Below are 24351 nucleotides of genomic sequence, written 5' to 3' on the forward strand. Positions count from 1 at the left end.
GGCTAGGGATGGACTGGGGGTTTGGGATTGGCATATGCGCACTGAGGTATATGGAATGATTGGCTAATGGGGATCTGCTATACAGCACAGAGAACTCTACCCAGTACTCTGTGATAATCTATGTGGGAAAAGAACCTGAAAAAGAATGGATGTATGTGTGTGTATGTGCATATATATATATATATATATATATATATATACACATATATGTATGTGTGTGTATGTGCATATATATATATATATACACACATATATGTATGTGTATATATATATGTGTATATATATATATATACATATATGTATGTGTATATATATATGTGTATATATATATATATACATATATGTATGTGTATATATATATATATATATATATATATGGCTGAATCACTCTGTTATACAGCAGAAATTATCATAATATTGAAAATCAACTATACCATAATGAAACTTCAAGTTTTAAAATAAAGTCCCAATAGTCTATTTCTGATGCTTGGTCTAGCCCTGTTTCCTAAGAACTACATTCATTACCACAACTCAAAGAATAAGCCTATTCAACCTCTCATGATTTTCAAATGGTTATAGGAAATTAAACTTATTGGATGGTGCTATTAGAATGGTTATCATTGAAAAATACCAACAGTTTTATGCTTCTCACTGCCTGTTTTAAAAGCAAGCCACAGCAGTGTTCATAACAGCATTATTGACAGTAGTCAAGAGATGGAAGCAACCCACTATTCGTCAACAGATAGATGGATAAACAAAATATGGCATGTACATACACTGGATATTATTCAGTCTTAAAAAAGGAAGGAAATTCTGACACAGGCTACAGTGTGGACAAACTCTGAAAACATTGTGCTAAGTGAGGAAAATCAGTCACAAAAGGAGAAACGCCAGAAGATTCCACTCATATAAGGTACTCAGAATCATCAAACTCATAAAGACAGAAAGTAGAAGAGTAGTTATGGGGACATGGGGGAGAGAAAATGGGGAGTTAGGGCTTAATGAATATGAGTATCACTATGGGAGGATGAAAAAGTTCTGGGGATGGTGGTGGTGATAACGGGGCAACAATGTGAATGTACTGAATCCCACTAAACTGTAGACTTAAAAATGGTCAAAGTCGCAAATCTCACGTTATGTACATTTTACCACACAAAGTAAAATATGCCACATCTCATCATTTTTTTCTTTTACAGCTGCACCTGCAGCATATGGAAGGTCCCAGGCTAGGGGTCGAATTGGAGCAACAGCTGCCAGCCTATGCCACAGCCTCAGCAATGCAAGATCCGAGCCACAACTGCAACCTACACCTCAGCTCATGGCAACACCGGATCCTTAACCCACTGAGCAAGGTCGGGGATTGAACCTGTGTCCTCATGGTTACTAGTTGGGTTCGTTACTGCTGAGCCACAACAGGAACTCCCTAATCATTTTAATAGTTTTTTGCAGACCAAGAAATTGAAGGGAAGATGGTAAGGTTGCCAGGTTAAAATGAAAATACTGGTATTTCTCAATCTTGCTCAATATCCTCTTATATTTAAGAAATAAAGCCCAATACACTGCATAAGGAAGATGAGAAGGTAAAGATGCTGCCCCTATATAGGCAAAAGTAAGCTTTGAGAGAGAAAATAATTTATATATACAAATGGGAACTCTTCTTATGTTCCCTACGCACAAAGCAAGAGGAGTTCCACAAATCCATCTAATTCTGGAATAGAAATCATACACCTAGACTGACCTAATGGTTAATGCTTAAGCTTACTTTGGCTTAATGCTTGTTCCATTGTTATTTTCTGGTTTAGAAGTTTTGCTTAAATGGACTCTATTATTGTAATTGCTTTCCAAATTACACTACAGCTTCATCAGGTAAAAAGTAACATACCAACTGAATTGTACCTTTCTGGACAAAAGACAGGTAAGATGTGTAATTTCCATATGTAAAAATATGTACTTCCTGGAGTTTCCTGGTAGCCTAGCAGTAAGAAGCTGGCATTGTCACTGTTGTGGCTCAGGTCACTGCTATGGCTCATGTTTGATCCCTGGCCTGGGAACTTACACATGCTGCAACTGTGGTCAAAAAATAACCCCCAAACAAAAACAAACATGTGGATGATGAACCTCCAAGTCAAGAAATTTAAAACAATAAAAATCGCTCTAGAAAGTGAAGTCATCAGGATGCCTAGAAGAAGCAAATGCAGGTGACTCTGGAAGGATCCATCTGCAATCCAGGCTACAGGAAGTCCATACTTACAGCTCCTCTGAAGATGGGCTCACAATCTAAAATTATAAAACCCTTCAGGAAATAATCCATCATGAGTGAGCCAGAAATCCAAAGACATTACACTTTCAAGAGTTTGATTAAAAAAAAAAAAGAAACTGATAAAAGTATACTCAAGATGATTAATACCATAAAAAAGGAATTGACTCCATAAGAAAAGGACAAAGTGATATGAAATAACAGATTTCTAGAATATGTCTACAAATAAAAATTACAGTTATTAAAAGCAAATAGTCAATGGATGAGTTAAAGAGTATAATCAATGAAACTAAGGAAAAAATAGTGAACTAGATTGGAGAAATTTGCCAGGAGACAGAACAGAGAAATGAAGAGAGAGAGAATATGAGCATTTAAGAAAAATGCAGACTTGGAGTTTTCATCGTGGCTCAGCAGAAACAAATCTGACTAGTATCCATCGGGATGCAAGTTCGATCCCTGGCCTTGCTCAGTGGGTTAAGGATCTGGCATTGTGGTGAGCTGTGATGTAGGTCACAGATGTGGCTCGGATCTGGCATTGCTGTGGCTGTGGTGCAGGCCAGCAGCTATAGCTCCCATTGGACTCCTAGCCTGGGAACCTCTACATGCTGCAGTTGTGGCTTAAAAAGGAAAAAAAAAAAGAAAGAAAGAAAGAAAAGAAATAAAAAGAAAAATGCATACTTGAAGGAAAAGGTCCAAAATTGGTTTAATAGATGTGTGGGGATTTACAAAAAACAAACAGAGGATGAGGTAGAGACCCAATTAAAAAGAAAGGAAAAACTCCCTATGAAGAAATTAGGTTCCCTAACCGCAAGATTACTGTCTTCACAGTGTTGGGGTAGAATTCAATGTGCAAAAAATCATGACACCAATAGACTGTGATATAATGTAATACCTAGAGCAGCCATTAAGAAAGCTATGCAAAGAGATATACTCAAAAACATTGTAGGTAAATCAAATGGAATTCTAAAAAATGTTCACATAAACCCCAGGAAAAAAAAAAGGACATGAAAAACAGAACAAACAGCAAAAATATAAAATGGTAAAAATAAATTATAATGGATCAATAATTCCACTAAATGTAAACTATATAAATATATCAATTAAAAGATAATTATATACCACTATATAATGATAAAAGGGTAAATCCACCAATAAGACATGGGAATCCTCAATGTCTGCACCAAAAAAGATCTACATGTCAAATTAAAAGTTGACAGAACTGAAAGGAGAAACAGACAAACACACCACTATGGCTGAGACTTCTATACCCCTCTTTCAACAACTGATGGAACTAGACAAAAAATCTGCAAAGATACAGGGAAACTCAGCACAGAAAACTGACTCAACATTCATAGAACACTCTGCTCAACCAGAGCAGGACACACATTCTTTTCAAGGGCCTATAGAACATATATCAAGATAGACCACACATTGGGACATAAAACAAACCTCAACAAATTTAAAAGAACTGAAATCATACAGAATGCGTTCTCCAACCACAAAGGAATCAAACTAGAAATCGATAACATAAAGATAACAGGAAGATCTCCGAATACTTGGATACTAACCAATCCACTTTTTTTTTTTTTTGTCTTTTTAGGGCCGTACCTGTGGCATATGGAAGTTCCCAAGCTAGGGGTACAATTGGAGCTATAGCTGCTGGCCTATGCCAGAGCCACAGCAATGCCAGATATGAGGCACGTCTGCAACTTACACCACAGCTCACGGCAATGCTGGATTCTTAACCCACTGAGCGAGGCCAGGGATCAAACCTGCAACCTCATGGTTCCTAGTTGGATTCATTTCTGCTGCACCACGATGGGAGCTCCTGCCCATTTTTCAATTGAGTCTTGTTGTAGAGTTGTATGAGTTGTCTGTATATTTTGGAGATTAACCCCTTATGAGTTGCATCATTTGCAACTATTTTCTCCCATTCTGTAGATTGTCTTTTCATTTCTTTGGTAACGGTTTCTTTCTCTTTTTTTTGCCCTTTTAGGGCTGCACCCATGGCATATGGAGGTTCCCAGGCTAGGGGTCCAATTGGAACTGTAGCCACCAGCCTACACCAGAGCCATAGCAATGCAGGATCCAAGCTGCTTCTTCGACTATGCCACAGCTCACGGCAATGCCAGCTTCTTAACCCACTGAGCAAGGCCAGGGATCGAACCCATGTCCTTGGATGTTAGTCGGGTTTGTTAAATGCTGAGCCATGATGGAACTCCTGTCATGGTTTCCTTTGCTGTGCAAAAACTTCTAAGTTTGATTAGCTCCCATTTGTTTATTTTCTCTATTGCCTGGGAAGACCGACACATAAAACATTTGTGCGATTTATGTCAGAGAATGTCTTGCCTATGTTCTCTAGGATTTGTACCAATCCACCTCTAAATAACCCGTGATTTAAAGAGGAAGTCTCCTAGAAAACTGAAAAATACACTGAGCTGAAAGGAGATGAAAATGTAACTCATCAAGATTTGTGGGTTACAACTAAGGCAGTGTTGAAAGGAAAATGCACTAAATGCATTAAGGTAGAAAAGTGGAAAGGGTCTCAATTTCAATTACCTAAGGTCCTATCCTCAAGCACTTAGAAAAAGAAAAGTGAAATAAACATAACACAAGCAGAAGGAAGGAAATAAAGTGCAGAAATCAATGAAATCAAAGAAAGAAAAACAAAGGAGAATGAATATTCATAAAACAGCTAGTTCCTTTGAAAGATCAATTAAATTGACAAACCTTTAGCAAAACCAGTGAGTTCAAGATTTGGAGGCTGATCAAAGAAAGACAGGACCTAGAGATGGTCACAGCATACAACACCCTTGTTTGGGTAGCACTCTTGACAGGCTTCATGGGAGAGAAGTCCCTTCTAGAAGTAGGCCTTCCAGACAAGTCGCCTGGAGGGAAAATAGGGCTGGGGACTCTGGGGAGAAAGGCATCACATCCCTGGGAACTAATGTGTCCAAATGACATTGCTCAGCAGCCTGGTTGGCAGCATCTTCTGGAGATGCTTAAAGCCCCAGAGTTTGTCTAGTCAAAGCTTAGCAGATGGAGAATGCAGCTTCACAGGATACTCAAAGCAGGCAACCTCTAAAGGGCTAAAAATATGCTTCATGGGGCTGTATTTAAAGTCACTGGGTGTGTAAGAATTTGAGTCTGGTGCTGGTGGGCTTTGAACTAATGTCTCAGCTTGCTGTGAAGAAGAAAACTACAGAGGGCGCCAATGTGCAAGGCCATCTTCAGCTCATTTATATAACAAAGACTGATCAAAATACAAAAAAGGAAGAGTACACAAATAGAGAATTTTAGGGCATCATACTGCAGACTTGGCAGGATAACAAAGGAATAACAAGAACAGCTCTACTAACCTTGACATCTTAGGTGAGATGGACCAATTCTCTGAAAACACAAAGTACTACAAGTCACCCAACATAAAACAGATTTTTTTTTTTTGCTTTTTAGGGCTGCACTGGCTGCATATGGAGGTTCCCAGGCTAGGGTTCTAATCGGAACTATAGCTGCTGGCCTACGTCACATCCACAGCAACGCAGGATCCAAGTCGAGTCTGCCACCTACACAAAGCTCATACAACACCGGGTCCTTAACTCACTGAGTGAGGCCAGGGATCAAACCCACCACCTCATGGTTCCTAGTCCGATTCATTTCTGCTGTGCACAATGGGAACTCCAGAAACAGATGATTTAAATAGCCCTATAACTATTAAGGAAACTGAATCTCTAATGAAAAAACTCACAAAAGAGAAATATTCAGGCTGGGATGGTTTTACTAGAGAACTCCACAAACATTAAAAAAAAAAAATCAACACAAATTTAAATGATGTCTTTGAGAAAACTGAAGAGGTAGGAACCTTCCCCCATATATTTTATGAGGCTAGTATTTCCCTGATACCAAAGCCAGAAAAAAACAGTACTAAAACAACACAAACTACAGAACAGTATCTCTCATGAACACAACAAAATATTAGCAAACAAAGTTCAGTTTTGTATATATACATATATATATATATATATATGTGTGTGTGTGTATATGTGTGTGTGTGTGTGTGTGTGTATGTGTGTGTGTGTATATAAATTATACACTATGACCAAGTGGGCTTTGTTTCAAGAATGAAAAGGCTGGTTCAATGTGTGAAAATCAATCAGTGTACTTACTAACAGGCTAAAAAGAAAAATCAGACAACCACATCCATTGATGTAGAAGAAGCATTTTGCAAAAGTCAATACTCATTCATGATGAAAAAACTCTCAAAAACAAACAAAACAGAGAGAAACTTGAACTTGATAAAGAACATTTTAGAAATTCTACAGCTAACCTTACAGTGAATGTTGAAATGCTGCTTTCCCCTAAGAATGTCTGCTCTCACCACTCTTATTTAATATCCTATAGCTAGTTTTGGCCAGTGCAGTGAGTCATATAAAGTAAGGATGCAAAGGCATACATGTCGAAAAGAAATAGAATTGTTCCTAGTGGTAGATGATATGATTGTTTACATAGACAATCCAAGGAATCTCAACAAAACAAAACAAAACCCAAATCCTCCTATAACTGATAAGTGAAAGTACGAAAACCATTTAATCAAAGAGGGAGTTCCCACTGTGGCTCAGCAGGTTATGAACCCAACTAGTATCCATGAGGATTCAGGTGTTTTTTTTGTTTTTTTTTTTTTGTTTTTTTGTCTTTTTGCTATTTCTTTGGGCCGCTCCCACGGCATATGGAGGTTCCCAGGCTAGGGGTCGAATCGGAGCTGTAGCCATTGGCCTACACCAGAGCCACAGCAACTCGGGATCCGAGCCGCGTCTGCAACCTACACCACAGCTCACGGCAACGCCGGATCGTTAACCCACTGAGCAAGGGCAGGGACCGAACCCGCAACCTCATGGTTCCTACTTGGATTCGTTAACCACTGCGCCACAACGGGAACTCCAGGATTCAGGTTTGATCCCTGGTCTCGCTCAGTGGGTTAAGGATCTCGTGCTGAAGTGATCTGTGGTATAGGTCAAAGACATGGCTTGGATCTGATGTTCCTGTGGCTGTGGTATAGGCTGGCAGCTCCAGCTCCAAATGGACCTCTAGCCTGGAAACTTCCATATGCCTTGGGTGTGGCCCTAAAAAGCAAGCAAAACAAAACAAAACCAAAAAAAAATTTAATAAAAAAAAAGAGCCTTTTCAACAAATGGTGCTGAAGTAACTGGACATCCATGGTGGTGGGGGGGTGAAGTTTGACCTAAGTCTTATATCTTAAGCAAAAATAACTGAAAATATATCACAGATTTAAGAGATAAAATATTACTGTAAAACTTATAGGAAAAAATAGGAGAGGATCTTTAGGATCAATGGCTAAGCAAAGAGCTCTCAGATTGAACACTAAAAAAAAAAAAAAATCCAATAAAGGAAAAATTGATAAATTGGAGTTCATCAAAATTGAAAACTATTTTTTGTAGAAAATCTTGTTAAGAGAATAAAAAGATAAGCTACAGACTGGGTGAAAAGATCTGCAAAATATCCAACAAAAGACTAGCAACTAGATTATATACACCAATGGGGGGGGGGGGAACATCCTTTGAAAGTTAGAGTTAAAAAAAAAAAAAATCAAACAACCCATCATTAGAACTAATAAATGAATTCAGCCAAGAGCAGGAAATGAGATTATATAGAAATCTGCATTTCTTTGCAATAAAAATGAAATATCAAAGAGAAAGCAAAACAACAAAAAATCCATTTAAAATTTTATCCAAAAAAAAATACCCCCAAAAAACTTAGGAATCAACCTAACCAGGGAGATGAAAGACCTATACACTGAAAAATATAAAAATATAAAACAATGATAAAGGAAACTGAAGATGATTCAAAGAAATGGAAAGATATCCCATGCTCTTGGATCAGAAGAATTAATATTGCTAAAATGTCCATACTACCCAAAGCAATCTACAGATTTAATGCAATCCTCATCATATAGCCATGATATTTTTCATAAAACTAGAATAATAATCCTAAAATTTATATGGAACCACGTAAGACCTAGAACTGCCAAAGGAATCCTGAGGAAATGGAACAAATCTGGAGGCATAACCCTCCCAGACCTCAGACAATATCATCATGCTACAGTAATCAAAACAGCATGGTGCTGGCACAAAAACAGACTTATGGATCAATGCAACAGAATAGACAGCCCAGAAATAAACCCAAAGTCAATTAATCTATAACAAAGAAGGCTAGAATATACAATGGAGAAAAACAGTCTCTTCAACACGTAGGACTGGGAAAGCTGGACAGCTGTATGTAAATAAAATCAGAACTCTTCCTCACACCACACACAAAAATAAACTCAAAATGATTTAAAGACCTAAATATAAGACATGACACCATTAAATTAGAAGAGAACATAGGCAAAACATTTTTGGACATAAATGGTGTCCAAAATCACGATTAGATCAGTCTCCCTATGCAAAAGAAATAAAAGCCAAAACAAACAAATGGAATCTAATCAATAAAAGCTTTTGCACAGCAAAATAATTCATCAACAAAATGAAAAGATAACTAATGGAATGGGAGAAAATATTTCCAAATGATGCAACTGACAAGGGGTTAATTTCTAAAATATACAAAAAGTGTATCCAACTCAATATTGAAAAAACAAACAATCAAATCAAAAAATAGGCAGAAGACCTAAATAGACATTTCTCCAAAGAAGACATACTGTTGGCCAACAGGCACATGAAAAGATGCTTAAGCATCACTGATCATCAGGAAAATGCAAAACAAAATCACAATAAGGTAGGAGTTCCCTTCATGGCTCAGGTTAACAAACCTGACTAGGATCCATGAGGATGCAGGTTCGATTCCTAGTCTTGCTCAGTGGGTTGGGGATCCATCCAGCATTGCTGTGAGCTGTGGTGTGAGTAGAAGACGAGGCTCGGATCCCACGTTGCTGTGGCTGTGGAGTAGGCTGGCAGCTATAGCTCCAATTTGACCCCTAGCCTGGGAACTTACATATGCCTTGGGTGCGGCCATAAAAAGCAAACAACAACAACAACAACAAAAACACAATAAGGTATCACCTTACACTGATCAGAATGGCCGTCATCAAATGACTTCCATAGCCACTATGGAAATCAGTATGGAGATTCCTTAAAAATCTAAAAATAAAGCTACCATATGATCCAGCAACACCGCTCCTGGGTGAATAACCAGAAAAGATGAAAAAAAGTCTAATTTGAAAAGATACATGCACCCCAATGTTCATGGCAGTACTATTTTTATTTTGGCAGCACCTGCAGCATGGCAGCACTATTTATAACAGCCAATATATGGAAGTAACCCAAGTGACCATCAAAAGGATGGAAGATGTGGTACGTACACACAATGGAATATTACTAAGCCATAAGAGAGTGAAATATTGCCATATGCAGTGATACAGAGAACATTATTAGTGAAGTCAGAGAGAGAACAAATATTAAGTGGATCACTTATATGTGGAACATGCAAAATAACACAAATGAATCTATACAGAAAACATTAGGGTTACTAAAGGGGAAAAGGAGTAGGAAGGGATAAATCAGGAGTATGAGATTAACAGATACAAACAGATAAGCAACATGCATTACATAAAACAGATAAAATAAGCAACATGTATTAACTGTATAGCACATGGAATTATATTTAATATCTTATAATAACCTATAATGGAAAATAATCTGAAAAAAATACATAAATGAATCATTTTGCTATATACCTGAAACACTGTAAATCAAATATAACTCAAAAAAATAATTAATTAAAAAAATCAACCAGCTATGATGGAAAAAATAAAAATCACTAAAAAAAAAATCAATCAACCCAATTAGAAAACGAGCATAAGACATGAAAAGGATATACAAATAGCAAGTAAGTATGTGAAAGGATGTTTGAGATCAGAGTTCCCTGGTAGCCCAGCAGGTTAAGGGTCTGGCATTGTCACTGCTGTGGCTTGGGTCGCTGCTGTGACACAGGTTTGATCCCTGGCCCTGTAACTTCCACATCCACAGATGCGGCCAAAAGAAGAAAAAAGAAAAAAAGAAAAGAAGTTTAAGGTTAATAATTAGGAGTTCCTGTGGTGGCTCAGTGGGTTACTAGTATCCGTGAGGATTCAGGTTCGATCCCTGGCCTTGCTCAGTGGGTTAGGGATCTGGCATTGAGCTGTGTGTAGGTCGCAGATGTGTCTTGGATTCTGTGTTGCTTTTGCTGTGGCATAGGTTGGCAGCTGCAGCTCTGATTTGATCCCTAGCCTGGGAACTTCCATATGCCTTGGGTGCTGCCCTAAAAAGACAAAAAAAGATCAAGAATTAGCCGATAATTAGGGAAATGTGAATTAAAACCATCATGAGGTATTACTACACACTTATCAGAAAGGCTAAAATATAAAGTAGTAACAATATCAAATGCTGGGGAGTGAAAACTATATCACTCACACATGGCTGGTAGAGATATAAAATGGTATAGCTAATCTGAAAACAGTTTGGCAGTTTTTCAAACAAAAACAAAAACAAAAACAAAAAACTAAACATGTAACCATCTTATGACTCAGCAACTGAACTCCTAGGCATTTATCCCAGAAAAATGGAGACTTATGTTCACACAAAACCCTGCACATGAATGTCTGTAGTAGCTTTATTTGTAATAGCCCCCAAACTGGAAACAACTCAGATGTTCTTCAACAGGTGACTGGTTAAACAAATTGGTAATTTGTACCAAAGAATGCTACTCAGCAATAAAAAGGAGTGAACCGTTGATACATGCAATAAGCTGAAGAGATCTCCAGAGAATCATGCTGTGTGAAAAAGTCAATCCTACAAGATTACACCCTGCATGATTCCATTTACAGAACACTCTTGAAACAGGGAAACTGCAGAAATGATGAACAGATGAGCAGTTGCCAGGAGCTAAGGAGGGGTGGGGCCAGGGAGGAAGAGTATGCGCCATTAAAAGGACATAGGAGAAAACTTTGAGGTGATGGAGGTGACCTGGCAGCATCAATATTCTGGCTGTGATGTCTGAGGACAGTGTTGCAATGTTACCACTGGGGAAACAGGGGAAAGGGTACATGAGATCTCTATTTTTTCTTAAAACTACATATGAATCTATAATAAAAGAAAGGTGCTATTATCAGATGATGACTCTCTAAGTTTACTATGCACATCCTAAACTGAAAGGATTACCAAAGGATGTGCTTTGAGGAGGAAATGGTACCCAGAAGGAAGGGGCAGCAGATGAAACGCCGGGCTATGCATCCTGTTATTTGCGGTCTGGAGATGCACGTGTTTGGCTGACACAAATAAGACCAAGCACCACGAGGGCAATGACTCATTCCATGTCAGTGACAAGAATCCAACTTACAAGGAGTTTCTATTAATTCCTCCTGTTGATGATGAGATCTGGACTTCATAGCCCTCCCTGGAGCTAAGCCCCCATCATCTGCAAAACCTGACGTCTCTCCTCAGGGGTTTGCTGGCTTTGCCGCAGCGAGGCTCTCATGGACCACACCTATGTCCATGGGTTTGGTAGAAAGTGCACTGGTTTCACTGATTTATTTTGTTTTTATAATCTGTGTTTTTTCTTTCTTTTTCTCTTTCCTTGCTTGAAGCTGAATGACACACACATTGCAGATCATGTATGCGTTTTAATGTGTCAAGTGTACAGTGCTTTACAGCTATAAAAAAGAGGCAAGTAAATGGCCAGATTACAGGTTAATTAAGGAGGATGTATAGGATACATTGTTAGGTTGTATAAGATAACTAAGTGTGAGCTAGTTAAATAATTATGTCTACTTTAGTTAGATTTGATGTTGTTTTATTATAGTGGATGTAAATTTGCTCAAAATTACAAAGAAATGTTTTGCATCCAACTCATGATAATTACATTCACCTGATGAGGGTTTCCTTAGCACAAATTAAGCCTGAGGGGGGGAAAGACCATATCCCCAAAGAGAAAATCTAAAATGGGTATATCCTACTCATGTATTTTTAATTTTGCATGAGAAATGTTAAATGAGTTTTGGGCAAAAGTCAGCCATTCAGGGACAAAAACAAAATACAGATCAGGAAAAAGTGGCCTCCACTGAACAGCTAACACAGAGCCAAAGGATTAACTCAATGCGAGAACCTCACTTGGAACTTACTGACTTGTTTTTACACTCATTTCAAGCAACCTCAATTTCCTGAACCACAGCAGGTTGGTAGCATGTGCTAAAGCAAGACTGTGGTTGCAGGCACAGTGACAACCCCGACAGTGGGCACTGGGCCTGAGGGACTCTTAAGAGCAGGACACATATGCTCAACCACTGAGAGTCACCAATGCACTTCAGCCATCAAGAAAACTGTCAGGGTGGGTAGACCAAATGACCTTTGCCATCCTAGTGTCTCCCACAAGCAGTAGGTCTGCTTTTAAGATTTCCAAAGGTCAGAAGGGAAGCAAAGGTGGATGACAGATAGCTGTGGGATCCATTCCATGTGGTTCACAGAACAGGCACTGGGATAGTGGGTCATCTGAGAAGGGTCCCTTGGTTTCTGGCTTAGAGACTAACTGGTCTGGGGTATCAACGACTGAGATAAGAAATCCTGAAGGTCCTACAACAAGGACGTGTCCATGTTGTAGCAAAATACAGGGCGCAAATTCAGAGACTGAACCTCACATGTCCTGAGCCATGGAGGAGAGCTGGGGCGGCAGATCCTTTGAGAGCTGTCTGGGAAGGGGAGCTCGGTATGGTCCGCAGAGAGTGCCCGGGTCTGACCTTCAGCAACCCCGAACAGAGCCCCACTTGTGGTGGGACAAAGGCAGGCAGCCAAGAACTGAGGAAGTGAGAGGCAGCAGATAAAAGCACTGACAGCTCTTGCCAGTGGCTTGGCTGTGGTGAAAAGAAGAGACAGGGTAAGAAGTGGGGGTGGTGGGGACATGACGACCAGCAGACAGGAAGTCACCAGTAGAAAGAGAAAGGGACAGTTGGTGACATGTGTCCCTGAGACATGACAGCTGAGGACCAAAGTCAAAGGCAGGGCTGAGTCTTAGCAATGGAGAGGGACCTCCTTTGTGACAACTGGAAAAGGGTGAAGGGTAAGCAGAGGAGAAGGGGTTTCCTTAGCACAGCAACTTCTTCTGTCACCTACTGGAGGTGAGAGTAGGGTGAGAAAAAGCAAAGTGGCTGGGATAGGAGAAAGGAGCACCCAGCACCCATCATTGAGCACCCAGCCAGAAGCACAGACCACACATTTGCAGTGATCTCTACCTGAAAAGAGCTCTGTCTGCATGGCAGCAGGCAAGGCAGATGTTGGGAGGCCAGGCTCGGGGTTCGCAAAGCTTGTGCAGCTGGAGAAGGAGGAGGCAAAGGAAAGATGGGGTCACATTTGGAGAGGGAACAGCTTGTTACCAGAAAGGGGGGGCATGGAGGAGCTCTTACAGGAAGACGAGGTGGGGTGACCAGAACAGGGCATGGACCATATCCAGTGAGCAGCCAGGGAAGTGAGAGCCTCTAGGTGGGGGCAGAAGAGAAGGGGACCAGCAAGGACACTGAGAAGAGAGGCTTGGGTTACTCAAGGTCAGTGGGGAGCTGGGGTGGAGAGCAGGACCACAGCCAGGTGACCTCCTAGAATAAGGAATAGCCTCAAGGACACAGCATCAAGGAGGAGCCAGTGGAACACAGGACCTCAGATGACATGTACTTCAAAGCGAAAAAAAGTTTTGGTTTACTGGTAAGGCGGGGGTAGAGGGTAGGGGGTCCTAGGTGGCAGAAAAGCAGTGGCCCATGGAAAGCAGGTAAAATAAAAAGGACAGAAGGTGGGACAGACATGAAGGCAGCCTTGCACTCTGCCCAGGATGGTGGTTGGCCTGAGCCTGAGCTAAATGTAAGGAGACAAGAGCTGTGACATCTGGGGGCACAGAGAGACCCTCTGAGGGCGGCTCATGGTCAAGGTCCCAGACAGGATCTTTGATTGTGCTGATGTGTTCACTTGGGTCAGACCCACTGTCAGCCTGAGGTGTGGATGCAAGCTGGTCACCAGATGAGTGAGCCTGGCCAACCACCCAGCATCAAAACTACAAGTTCTTAGTTGCTTTCTACTTGATGTAATAATGTAAGAAAATAAATAAATAATTCTCCCAAAGTGGAAAACTGCCCAGAAAAGGAAGTCAGCAGCGGGTGAAGCAGGCAGAAATTAAGAGACCTAATTAAAAACGATTAATCTTAACCAGGAAACATGTTTGGGGTACTTTAAAGAGTACAATGTTAAATCTGATTGAAGTATATGAGAGGATAAAATTCTATAAAGAAATAAAGGCAAGTTGTTTGTCAAAATGTTTCAGAGAACACTAGTATAATAAAAATAGTTGAACAGTTAATTTTTTATTTGAGGATACACACAAAAAACATGTCTCTCTGAATCACAACTTTGGAGCAAGCCCTGAATAGCACAATAGGTTTTACAATATCAGAGATCACACCGATCTATGGAAGCACTCCTTGTGAATGCGAAAGGTCTTTGGCATTAGTTTAGAAGGTACAAGCTTCAGCGCCCACCTCCCAGTTCTGGCTTGAGTTAGAGACAGATCTTGACTCCTGTCAAACATCCAGTGTTTGTCCAGAACATGCACGAGGGCAATGAGGTCCAGGGGGGAATGTTTAACCTGAGTCATCACTGATCGGAGCTTTACAGAGGAGATAGATTTCTATTTGCAATAGGAAGAGTAAGAACCTGACCACCTGTGTGAGTGTGAGGCTAGACACATCAGCACCAATGCCAGCTCCACGATCCCAGCTATGGAACTGTGGGAAGACGCCTGGTTTCTCCGACATTTCCTCACCAGAGGTGGGCCCCAGTGTTTATCTTACCCTGTCATGGTGAGGAGCAGGCACTGCATATAAAGTACTCCGGGTAGATTATTCTAGCTTCACCCTTCACCTAGATATTAGAATTATAATTGAGGCTGGCATATCAATGGTTTCTCAATAAGAAAAGATTTCCTGGTACAACAGAAACAGAATAATAGGTCAACACCAGAAGGATGATGACGTGAAAGCTTCTTTAGTCATGTGACAGCTAGAAAAAACACTGTTCTTGCGACAATGTAACTAGGGAAAATTAACTTTATTACTAAACAATGCATACCAGAAGAAATGCAGGGAGTCATTTTGAACTCATAATGCTTGCATAGTTGTGAACATTTCAAGGAACTCATTTATGTAATAACCAAATATACTTTAGGTTTTACCAACACAGTTTTATCAGTGTCTGGACTATGAAGGTCTCTATGGATTTTAATATTAAAAATATAATTTAAAATAAGAACTTCATGTTTATAAGGGTATGTGACTAGTATCCTAGCTTATGTATGCATTTATGACAAGATTATTCAAAGTTTAAATACATGAAAAGTGGGGAGATAGCAATGGACACCAAATACCCAACTTCTATCCCCCCCCGCACCCAAGTATTATCACTGTCAAAGGTGAGTTCTGAAGGTGAGCGTTAGTCTTCAAAACACCAAATATTTTTAGCAGGTTCACAAAGACAGTAAGAACTAAGATCAAACGCAAGTATACTGGGTCTGCCAAACAACAGTTCTGCTTTTCCTAAGAAGAGCAGGGATCCCATTCTGGGCCCAAGGTGGAGGTCACGCTCTGCCCACAGTGCTGCTATGTGACCCCAGAGTTTCAGGACTGGCCTTGGGCCTTATAAACCAGTGATGGCCGGCTCCCAGCCACCTCCTCCCTGCTTGAGGCTGGATTAGAAACACAGGCTTAATTAGTCAGTGCAGGGCAATGCTCTGGCCTGTAACTGGTCCAGGGCAGGCACTTGACCTAATGCGACCCAGTCAGACAGGGAGGAAGGGTTCTGTTTCATAAACACAGGAAAGTACCCTTTTTTCCAAGGGTGAAAACAAGGAAGGGTTCCCAGACCATGAAGAGCTGTCGCTTTATGGCTCTGAGGGGATGAAGGTGAGGACAACTCTGCAGAGCAGAGAGGTGGTAAGACTCTATGTCCTTGCTGACACAGCTGAGCTTCTGAGTGAATCAGCCCCGAAACCTCATCTATAGCTAGTGGCAAAAACACATTTTTGTATTACCTATGGCATTCTGAGCCGGGTTTTCTGCAACTTGCAGCTGGAAACCTTCCACCTGATAAAATGACCAAAGAGCTAATGATCTATCAAACAGAAATTTTCTTTTAAGGGTAATTTTCTTAAAATGTATTTTTGGTCACAGAGTCAATTTATAATCAGAGGTGGTTAAGTAAACACGAATTTAGAGCTAAGGGAGGTCATTCAACGAATACTGATTTAATAACCACCCACTGCTGGGCATTTGAGTGCTGAGTGAGCACAGACTTGGGTCACCAGGTGTCTGCCTGGATGATCCAGTCCACAGGGAAGGGTGCTGGGGGGCTGCCTCTGGGCTCTTGCACCTCCAGGCTGACCAGCTATCACCTGACCATCATGTTCTCTCTGCAGGGGCAAAGTCACAGTCTAGGGGCAGCGGTCCAGTGCTGCTGCCCCAGAAGCAAAGCAGAGGCACCTCTGCAGCCCTTGGCCCCACTGCACTGGGGGCTAACTTCAGGGAGGGAAGTCCGTTTTCGTAAAGGATGCCCATGTATCTTTAGTTCAGACAATGCAGTCTGTGGATAGGTTTTAATTATAGTTGCAGTTCTATCACACACAATGTAAAAAACTGTCAGACTTCTACTGTAAAGAAGAGAATTACACCACGTCTTCCAAGGGGGTTTCTATTCATCCTGGCCTTTTGTTTTGTATTCTATAACTGAGAGGAAGATACACAACCTCCCAAGTGGACTCTAGGCACAGGCTCGCTCTATATTCCTTGTAGGAGCTGGTCATAGCAGTAGGGACAGAAAGTCACATAAGCCGTCCCCTGCTCCCAAGGAGCTTATGGTCTAGTCTTGAAAAAGATGTGCTTTGTCACAGCCAAGAGCTGACTGATCTGCCAGGCCTCACGGGCAGCAGAGATGGGTGTTTATTTCGTGAGGACCCCTGTCATAACCCATGTAAGCATGTGAACCAGAGAAGCTACTGAACTATGCGAACACACCACACATAACAGTACTTTTGGTTATAACAAAGGAGTGAGAGATGCTGTGTTTATAAGTTCCTAGTCTCTTTTCTGGAAGATTAAAAATTCATACCTGAGAAATGACAAAGCTCCAAGATACATCCTCTCATTCATAATGTATTAGTGCTTTATGAAGTGTCTTTCCACCCATATCTAAGTATAATTAGCGGGTTTTAAAGACTTCTTAAATGCCAAAAACACGGCACATAAGAGAAACAGGAAGAAATCAAAGACTAAGGTCACTGAGTGTTGTCACATAAGCAGTAACCATTCTGAGCAGCACAGTGCTACAGGTGACTGTGGCAGAGTGACGAAGCGTGATTCCTCCAGGTCACATCCATCATTAGCAGGGATTTATTTGTTGGTCAAATCTCTCCCAATGTAAACTTATTTTTATTTAGAAAGCTTAGTGGGGATTACAAAGGAGGATAATCTGTGGACAGTGTTAATTTGACCGACGTGTCATGTTGTGACATGCTATCCTTTACATCTGCCTCACTTTCTCCATCTTTTAAATGGTAGTACCCTGCACATTATTTTAGCTTTTGACTCATATTCACAGCTACAGAGAAGCAAAAGTATTCTTCAAACACACAGAACTCAGTCCATCATCATCATGAGACTGGCAGGGAAAGCAGTGACGTCCAAAGACAAGAGCGTTACAGAACACAGAGGAATCAAAGGTTTTCCCTCAAACTATTTTCACTGGCCAGTATTCTAATGGAGTTCACAAGAATGAGGGAAAAAAAAACCTATCACATCAGTCTGACCAATCTCTAGTGGATGCTTTATGAGAGAAAAAAAAAAATCAAAGAAATGTCAGCTTTCTTCTCATTCCAAAAAAATATCCAGAGCAAAGATCATCTCTTAGGCAAATGGGTACCTGGGGAAAACAGAAGACTGGGGAATAGCGCTGGGTAATTAGTTGGGTTTGGGCAGGGTCAGGATACCCTGAGGCCATCCAAATGGGCAGTTAGGTAGGGAGTTGAAAAGAAGTTATTTAGCTTGAGGGATTGATGTGCTAGAAATATTTAAGAGACTTCAGAGAAAGGCAGTGACAAGCAAGGACTGGAATGCTTTACAGTTCAAATGACCATGAAAAATGATCAGAAGCTTGTGATTTTCCAAGGAGCAGTGTTTTCTAAGGTACTTACTGTACAGCATGGTGCGCTGACATGGTGGGCACCTGGGGGCTGGGAGGGTGCAAACTGAATATGAAGAACCAGAATCTGAACACACCAGAGGACTCGGGCACAGGCAGCTGGGAACTACTGCTAAAGTGGCCCCCAGGATTGGGTCCTTCTTCACCAATTTTCAATGATGAGCGAAGGACAAAAACATTTAAAATGATAAAAACTCATTTTAGAGAAATACCCTTTATTCTAATTTTTATGCTCTGCTTCCTTTGATGACATTTTTGACCTGCCCCATCTAAAGAAATAAAGGAACGGCAACTTAGGTGATTTCCCTAACAAGCAAGCTTTTTATACTTCATTGGAGCCAGGTGACTCTGAAGATGTTATTTCCTTTGCCTAGAATATCCTGCTCACTCCGCCTCACTCCTCACTCCACCATGACTTACATCTCTCCTGGAATCCTATTTTGACTTCCAAAGCCTATGTATTAGTTTCCTGAAGCTACTGTAATGAAATATCACAAACCAGATGTCTTGTAGTTCTAGGCTATAAGTCCAAAGTCAAAGTGCTAGTGGGGCCAGGCTCTCTCTAAAGACCTCAGGGAAGGATGCCTCCTTACCGCTTCCTAGTATCTGGTGGCTGCCAGGCATCCTGGCTTGTACTTAAATCCCTTCAATCTCAGCCTGTCTGCACATCACACTCTCCCTGCTTGTTTCTATGTCCAAGTTCTTCTCAAGGGACAGGTAAGGATACCTGTCAATGAATGAGGGCCCACCCTAGCCCAACAGGACCTCGCTTTACCCTGATTACAGCTGGAAAGACCCTATTTCCAAAGAAGGTCCCATTCACAGGTTACCTGGGATTAGGACCTGAGCACACCTTTGGGGACACAAGTCAACTCACAGCAGCCTATCATGATATGTCCTGACAATTCTCAAAATTATGTGGCAAATGCTATAATACTTAAAAATAAAGCACAAAATAAACATATTAAGAGTATACTGTGTCAAAACTAGTATAAGACTAACAATTTGTGTTCTTGCTTCATAAACTATTGTCACTGTAGAACTCATAAACTCCAATGTGTATGGAGATTGGTCTTAGATTTTTTTCCTCACTCTCAAACTGCCTCGGCCCTTGAATTTTTTTTTTTCTTCTAGCATCTTCCACACCACTTACACTTTTTAGTGCCTTCTTGAACATCACAACTGTCTCACAAATCTCGGTACCAGAAATTACTTAAGGCCAATTTGTGATCAGCCAATCTGGAGTTCCCTGGGATGCCCCAAGCTATACCAACTTTAAGAATGTTGCCAATCTAACAATATTTGGGAAACACTGTTTCAGTTTAGGCATATTCAGATTGAGGATTTCAATCAGAAATCTATGTGTTCAAGGTTTTGATTTTGTATTACAATATTATATAAAGTATTACATAATGTAAAGTATGCCTGTGGTTGGTGCTTTCAAAGCAGCAAAATGTTGAACACTACTCAGCCAACGAAGCTGAAATACTGCTTTCATGTGCTGAAAAGCAGGTAGACAGAGCTCATTAACAGTACACCAGCAAGCACTGGTTCTTTATTTTTCATCATATCCCTGTCGAGCTACAAAGACTCCTTTTCCAGAAGAGAGAAAACGAGCACAGAGTATAAAGGAGTTTAAAGATTAGGCAAACATTCCTTTCCCAGCTACAGGCAAACGTCCGGAAGCAGGGAACCTGACTTACTTTGGGGAAACAATGCTGTGCAAATCTACCAATGATAAGTGAAGGTGACAGCTTAGGACTTGGTTTGGGGTGACTTTTACTTTGGGTTGGTACTTTCAAGTGCCATACTTGTGCTTTCCAAAACTAATTCTCTGTTAGCTTCATCTAATTTCCTCTGATGGAGGAAAGGATTAAATTTAGTTAGTGAAAAGTAAATGTATTTGGAAGGTATGAAATAAGAGCACTAAAGTTCAAAGCCTTATGGACAGAATTTGGTCAGTTATTTTGCGACACTCAATGAACTCTGTCTGAAGTGGAGATGCCATATTTTTTCAAGGGTGTCATTTCAGAGAAGATAAATGAAACATAAACGCTCTGACTTCCAGTCCTTCTCACTAACTCATCACCCTACTTGGCAAGTTTTTTTTTTTCCCCTCTTGTGGCATGAGGAAGGTCCCAGGCCAGGGATCAAACCGAAGCCACAGTAGGGACTCGGACAGCTGCAGTGACAATGCCAGATCCTTAACCCACTGACCCACATGGGAACTCCTCCATTTGGTTTCCTGAACTTTCTAACCCTCCCTTACGCTTTTTTATCCAGCTCACAGAAAAAAAGTGTGGGGTAAGGAGCACTTGAAAATAAAGCAAAAACTAGGAGTTTCCTTGTGGCAACTTCCTTGTGGCAATGTTAAGGATCTGGTGTCACCACAGTGGCTCAAGCCGCTGTTGTGGCATAGGTTCAATCCCTGGCCTAAGATCTTCCACATATCTCAGGTGCAGCCAAAAAAAAAAAAAAAAAAAGAAAAAAAGAAAAAACATAACCAAAATTTCAACACTTGCTGGAGAAGTGATGTCCTTTACGGCATCTGACTGTGGCTCTCTACAGAGAGAGGCAGACCTTATGGATGTGAAGTGTGGTAGCATCAGACTCTGACAATACTGATCCTACAAGCCAGGGATGCCCAGTGGGACTTCCTAAGCCTTCCAGGAACAGATTCCTGCTCTCAGTGTTACTGAGAACAAGGCCAGCCCCAGATGCACTCCTTTTACAGGGACTCTGCAGCCCTTGGGGGCTGGGCCTGTGGGGACAGGTTAAGGCTGCCCTGGCCGTGCTGGTCAGGTCAGGTTTCTTTCTCACATAGCTTTAGAGACCACATTCCTTCAGGACTCCCACCTGGGTTCTTAACCCATCTTTAGTGTCACAACCGGATTAACACTGTACCCCCTACTGGACTGTGAGTTCCCTGAGACTAGAGAAGTGCCTGTGGTGAGTTCTGCAGTGCTGAGGCACCACGCCATAAAACCAGTCCACATCTATCTGTTGATGGGAAGGAGCAGTAGGCCAGGACAAATGGAGGCAACAGGACTGATCTGACTAGAGGTAACTGAACTTGTGCATCTCCAGGGACTGTAAAACCCAAATCAGTCTTTACCTGAGAATGCATGCTTCTGAAAGAGAGATCCCAGACTAGCAAACACCTCTGCAGCCCTGACACAGAGCAGGGGTATACTACATTGTTTATTTTTACCACGTAGGATTAAAACAAAAACAAAACATAATCGATGAATTGGAAAGGCTTTCTTTCACTCAAAAAACCTCTGTTGGGCGCCTCCAGGTTTGGGTGCTACTGAGGAAGCAAAGATTAAGCAGACAGGGCTCTGCTTCAGAGGTGTTTGTAAGTAGCCATAACGCAACCTGAAAGGTCCCAAGAGGAAGAAATGGATGAAGTCGCCTATCGACAAGCCCTTCTTGTAATCCCACTGCAAAGAAAGGAATTCCAAGACAGGAATGGTCAGACTGCAATAGTTGAGGAAGGAACACACTCAATTGAAGGCGTCGCCCTAAATCCTTCACAACTCTAGCTGGGAACAATACCGCATATGAAACCGAATCTCGAACTGGCTTCCCAAACCCTAAGCTGTTGATGTTGAGTAAAAAAGGAAAGCCCTACCGGCGTGAACGCGGAGGAAAAGCAAGAGGACACTCGGAGAAACAGAGCACGTAGATGCGCGACCCACCGCCCGACCCACGCCCCCGACACTCGGATCCGCATCCCCGCGGCCTCCGCCCCGCCGCCCCCCCGCCCCCCGCCTCTTACCGTAGGTCTCGGACATGGCCGTCTGCGACATCTTGGGAGCGGCACCGCCTCTCGCCGGGTCACCGGCTGCAGCTCTGGAGGGGCCGGGGCCAGGGAGGCCGGGGTCGCCCGCCGCGCCTCGGTGGGGGACGGCGAAGGGCAGGGCACTGGAGGAGGGAGGGGCCCGCGGTCCCCAGGGCAACTGCCGGCCACACCGCGGATGCGGCCCTGCCGGACTGCCGGCTCCGCGCAGGCGCACGGCCCCAGCTCCCCCGCCGGCCGGGACGCGGGGGAGGAGGAGGAGGAGGAGGAGGAGGAGGAGGAGAGGGGGCGCGGGGCCCGGCCCCCAGCCCGTGGTCGCGCGTGCGCGCGGGGAGGCCGGGGCGGGCCTAGGGCCGCAGAAAGGCAGGGGCCGGTGCGGGCGTGGGTGGTAACGGGCGCGGGCGGGGCGGGGCGTGTGCGCGCAGAGACCGGACGCGCGGAGGGGCGTGGCCGGCCCAGTCCTGGTCGCAGGGGCGCGCAGGAGCTGGGAAGGGCGCGCAGGGGCTGGCGGTCAGCCGGCCCCGGTGATTGGGACTGGGACTGTAGGGTCCCAGCGGGCAGAGAAAGCCATTACCTGCCCTGGGGAGAAAGACAGTCTTGACAGGTTGGCCGCCACCTCAGTAGAGACTTCGTGGTTACCTGGCGCGCTCTGCCAGAAAGAGACTTCCTCTAAGCGGTAGTGACCTGTTGGGGACGTGGTGAATGTGTAACCAGGAGTCCACAACCCCAGGAGTCCGACTGGAGGCCAACCCTAGGTGCGGGGAGGCGGGCTACCGCGGGGGAGCTGAGCTCCGCTCAGAACCTGCCAGGCGCTCTTGGGGGGCCGAGCTGCTGTCGGCTGGACCTTCAGAAGCTCAGATGTGCGGGCTCTAAGGAAGCCCCAGAGGACTAGATGTTGGCCCCGCTGCTCGGCATTCAGGGGACTGAGGCCCCTGGACCGGAAGCCCCTCTTGGCGGGTGCTTGTCTAAGGGTAGGAGTCGCTGGTTGAACATTTTGATATAAGGAGCACAGCTGAATTCGGAATCCCTTTCTGTGGGAAAAGTAGCCATAAACCAAAAAGTTGACTGGGAAGAGGACTTTGGTTGGGATTTTGCTCCATTGGAGCATGATCAGAGCCACATGGCATCTCATAAGACCCAATCCTATTCAGGGGTTCCCGTTGTGGCTGACCAGGAATGAATCCGACTAGTATCCATGAGGACGCGGGTTCAGTCCCTGGCCTTGTTCAGTGGGTTAAAGATTGGGAGTTGCTTTGGACTGTGGTGTAGGTCTCGGAGGCCTCTGGGATCTTGCACTGCTGCGGTGTGGAAGGCCAGCAGCTACAGCTCTGATTTACCCCAGCCTAGGAATTTCCATATGCTGTGGGTGTGGCCCTAAAGAGACAAAAAAAGAAAAAGAAGACCCAAGCTTATTCAAAAGACCCAGTAGAATCCTAAAAACATGCCCTGGCTAAGCTCCCAAGTGGCTTGGCTGTGGGGGAAGTACCAGGAAATACATTTTTTTCAAGTCCATTTGGCTCTGTCCTCTAAATTGGCATCAGGCCTTCCATTCCCTGAGCCCTTTCGCCTCCTCCCCAATGACTCTCTGGCTCTGCATCACTGATTCTAATAGAAATAGATATCCTTGCTTCTAAATCGCAGAGAAGGCCACCTGCTGAAACATGGGGAGGATCGCAATACCCTAGAATTATTCTGCATGTGTCCCTTGTTCGGTGGCTTGGACACTGTTGCTTTCTTATTTGGCTTTTCCACAGGTCAGGTTTGATTTTCATTCCTGAGTGTATCAGACAGACACTGATTAGAACTATGTCAGAGGAAAGATGGTGATCCCATTCTTTACATCGAAGTTTTCTTCCTGTTGGGAACTTCTGTGGATAATAAGAAAGGAACCACTAGATTATTGACTGAAACTGGACCATGTGATGTGCGAAACCTGAGCAGGGTGATAGAAATAAAAATTAAGCAACGATTTCAAAGCTGAGAGCAGTTTTCCTTTCTGTAGAAAACGAATACTTAGGCCTTTGGGA

At 42.7% G+C, this 24351-nt stretch overlaps 1 protein-coding gene across 1 annotated transcript in view; it reads right to left on the reverse strand.

Moving 5' to 3' along the window:
- Positions 1-22629, reverse strand: part of RAB4A (RAB4A, member RAS oncogene family) — a 45771-nt gene extending 23142 nt beyond the window's left edge. The window contains exon 1 of the mRNA XM_047760474.1: positions 22304-22629. Coding sequence (XP_047616430.1) covers positions 22304-22334 — 31 coding nt within the window. The 5' untranslated portion in view covers positions 22335-22629. The remainder of the gene's footprint in view (positions 1-22303) is intronic.
- Positions 22630-24351: the final 1722 nt, after the last annotated feature.

This window comes from Phacochoerus africanus, chromosome 15, assembly GCF_016906955.1.
Source record: "Phacochoerus africanus isolate WHEZ1 chromosome 15, ROS_Pafr_v1, whole genome shotgun sequence".
Taxonomy (NCBI): Eukaryota; Metazoa; Chordata; class Mammalia; order Artiodactyla; family Suidae; genus Phacochoerus; species Phacochoerus africanus.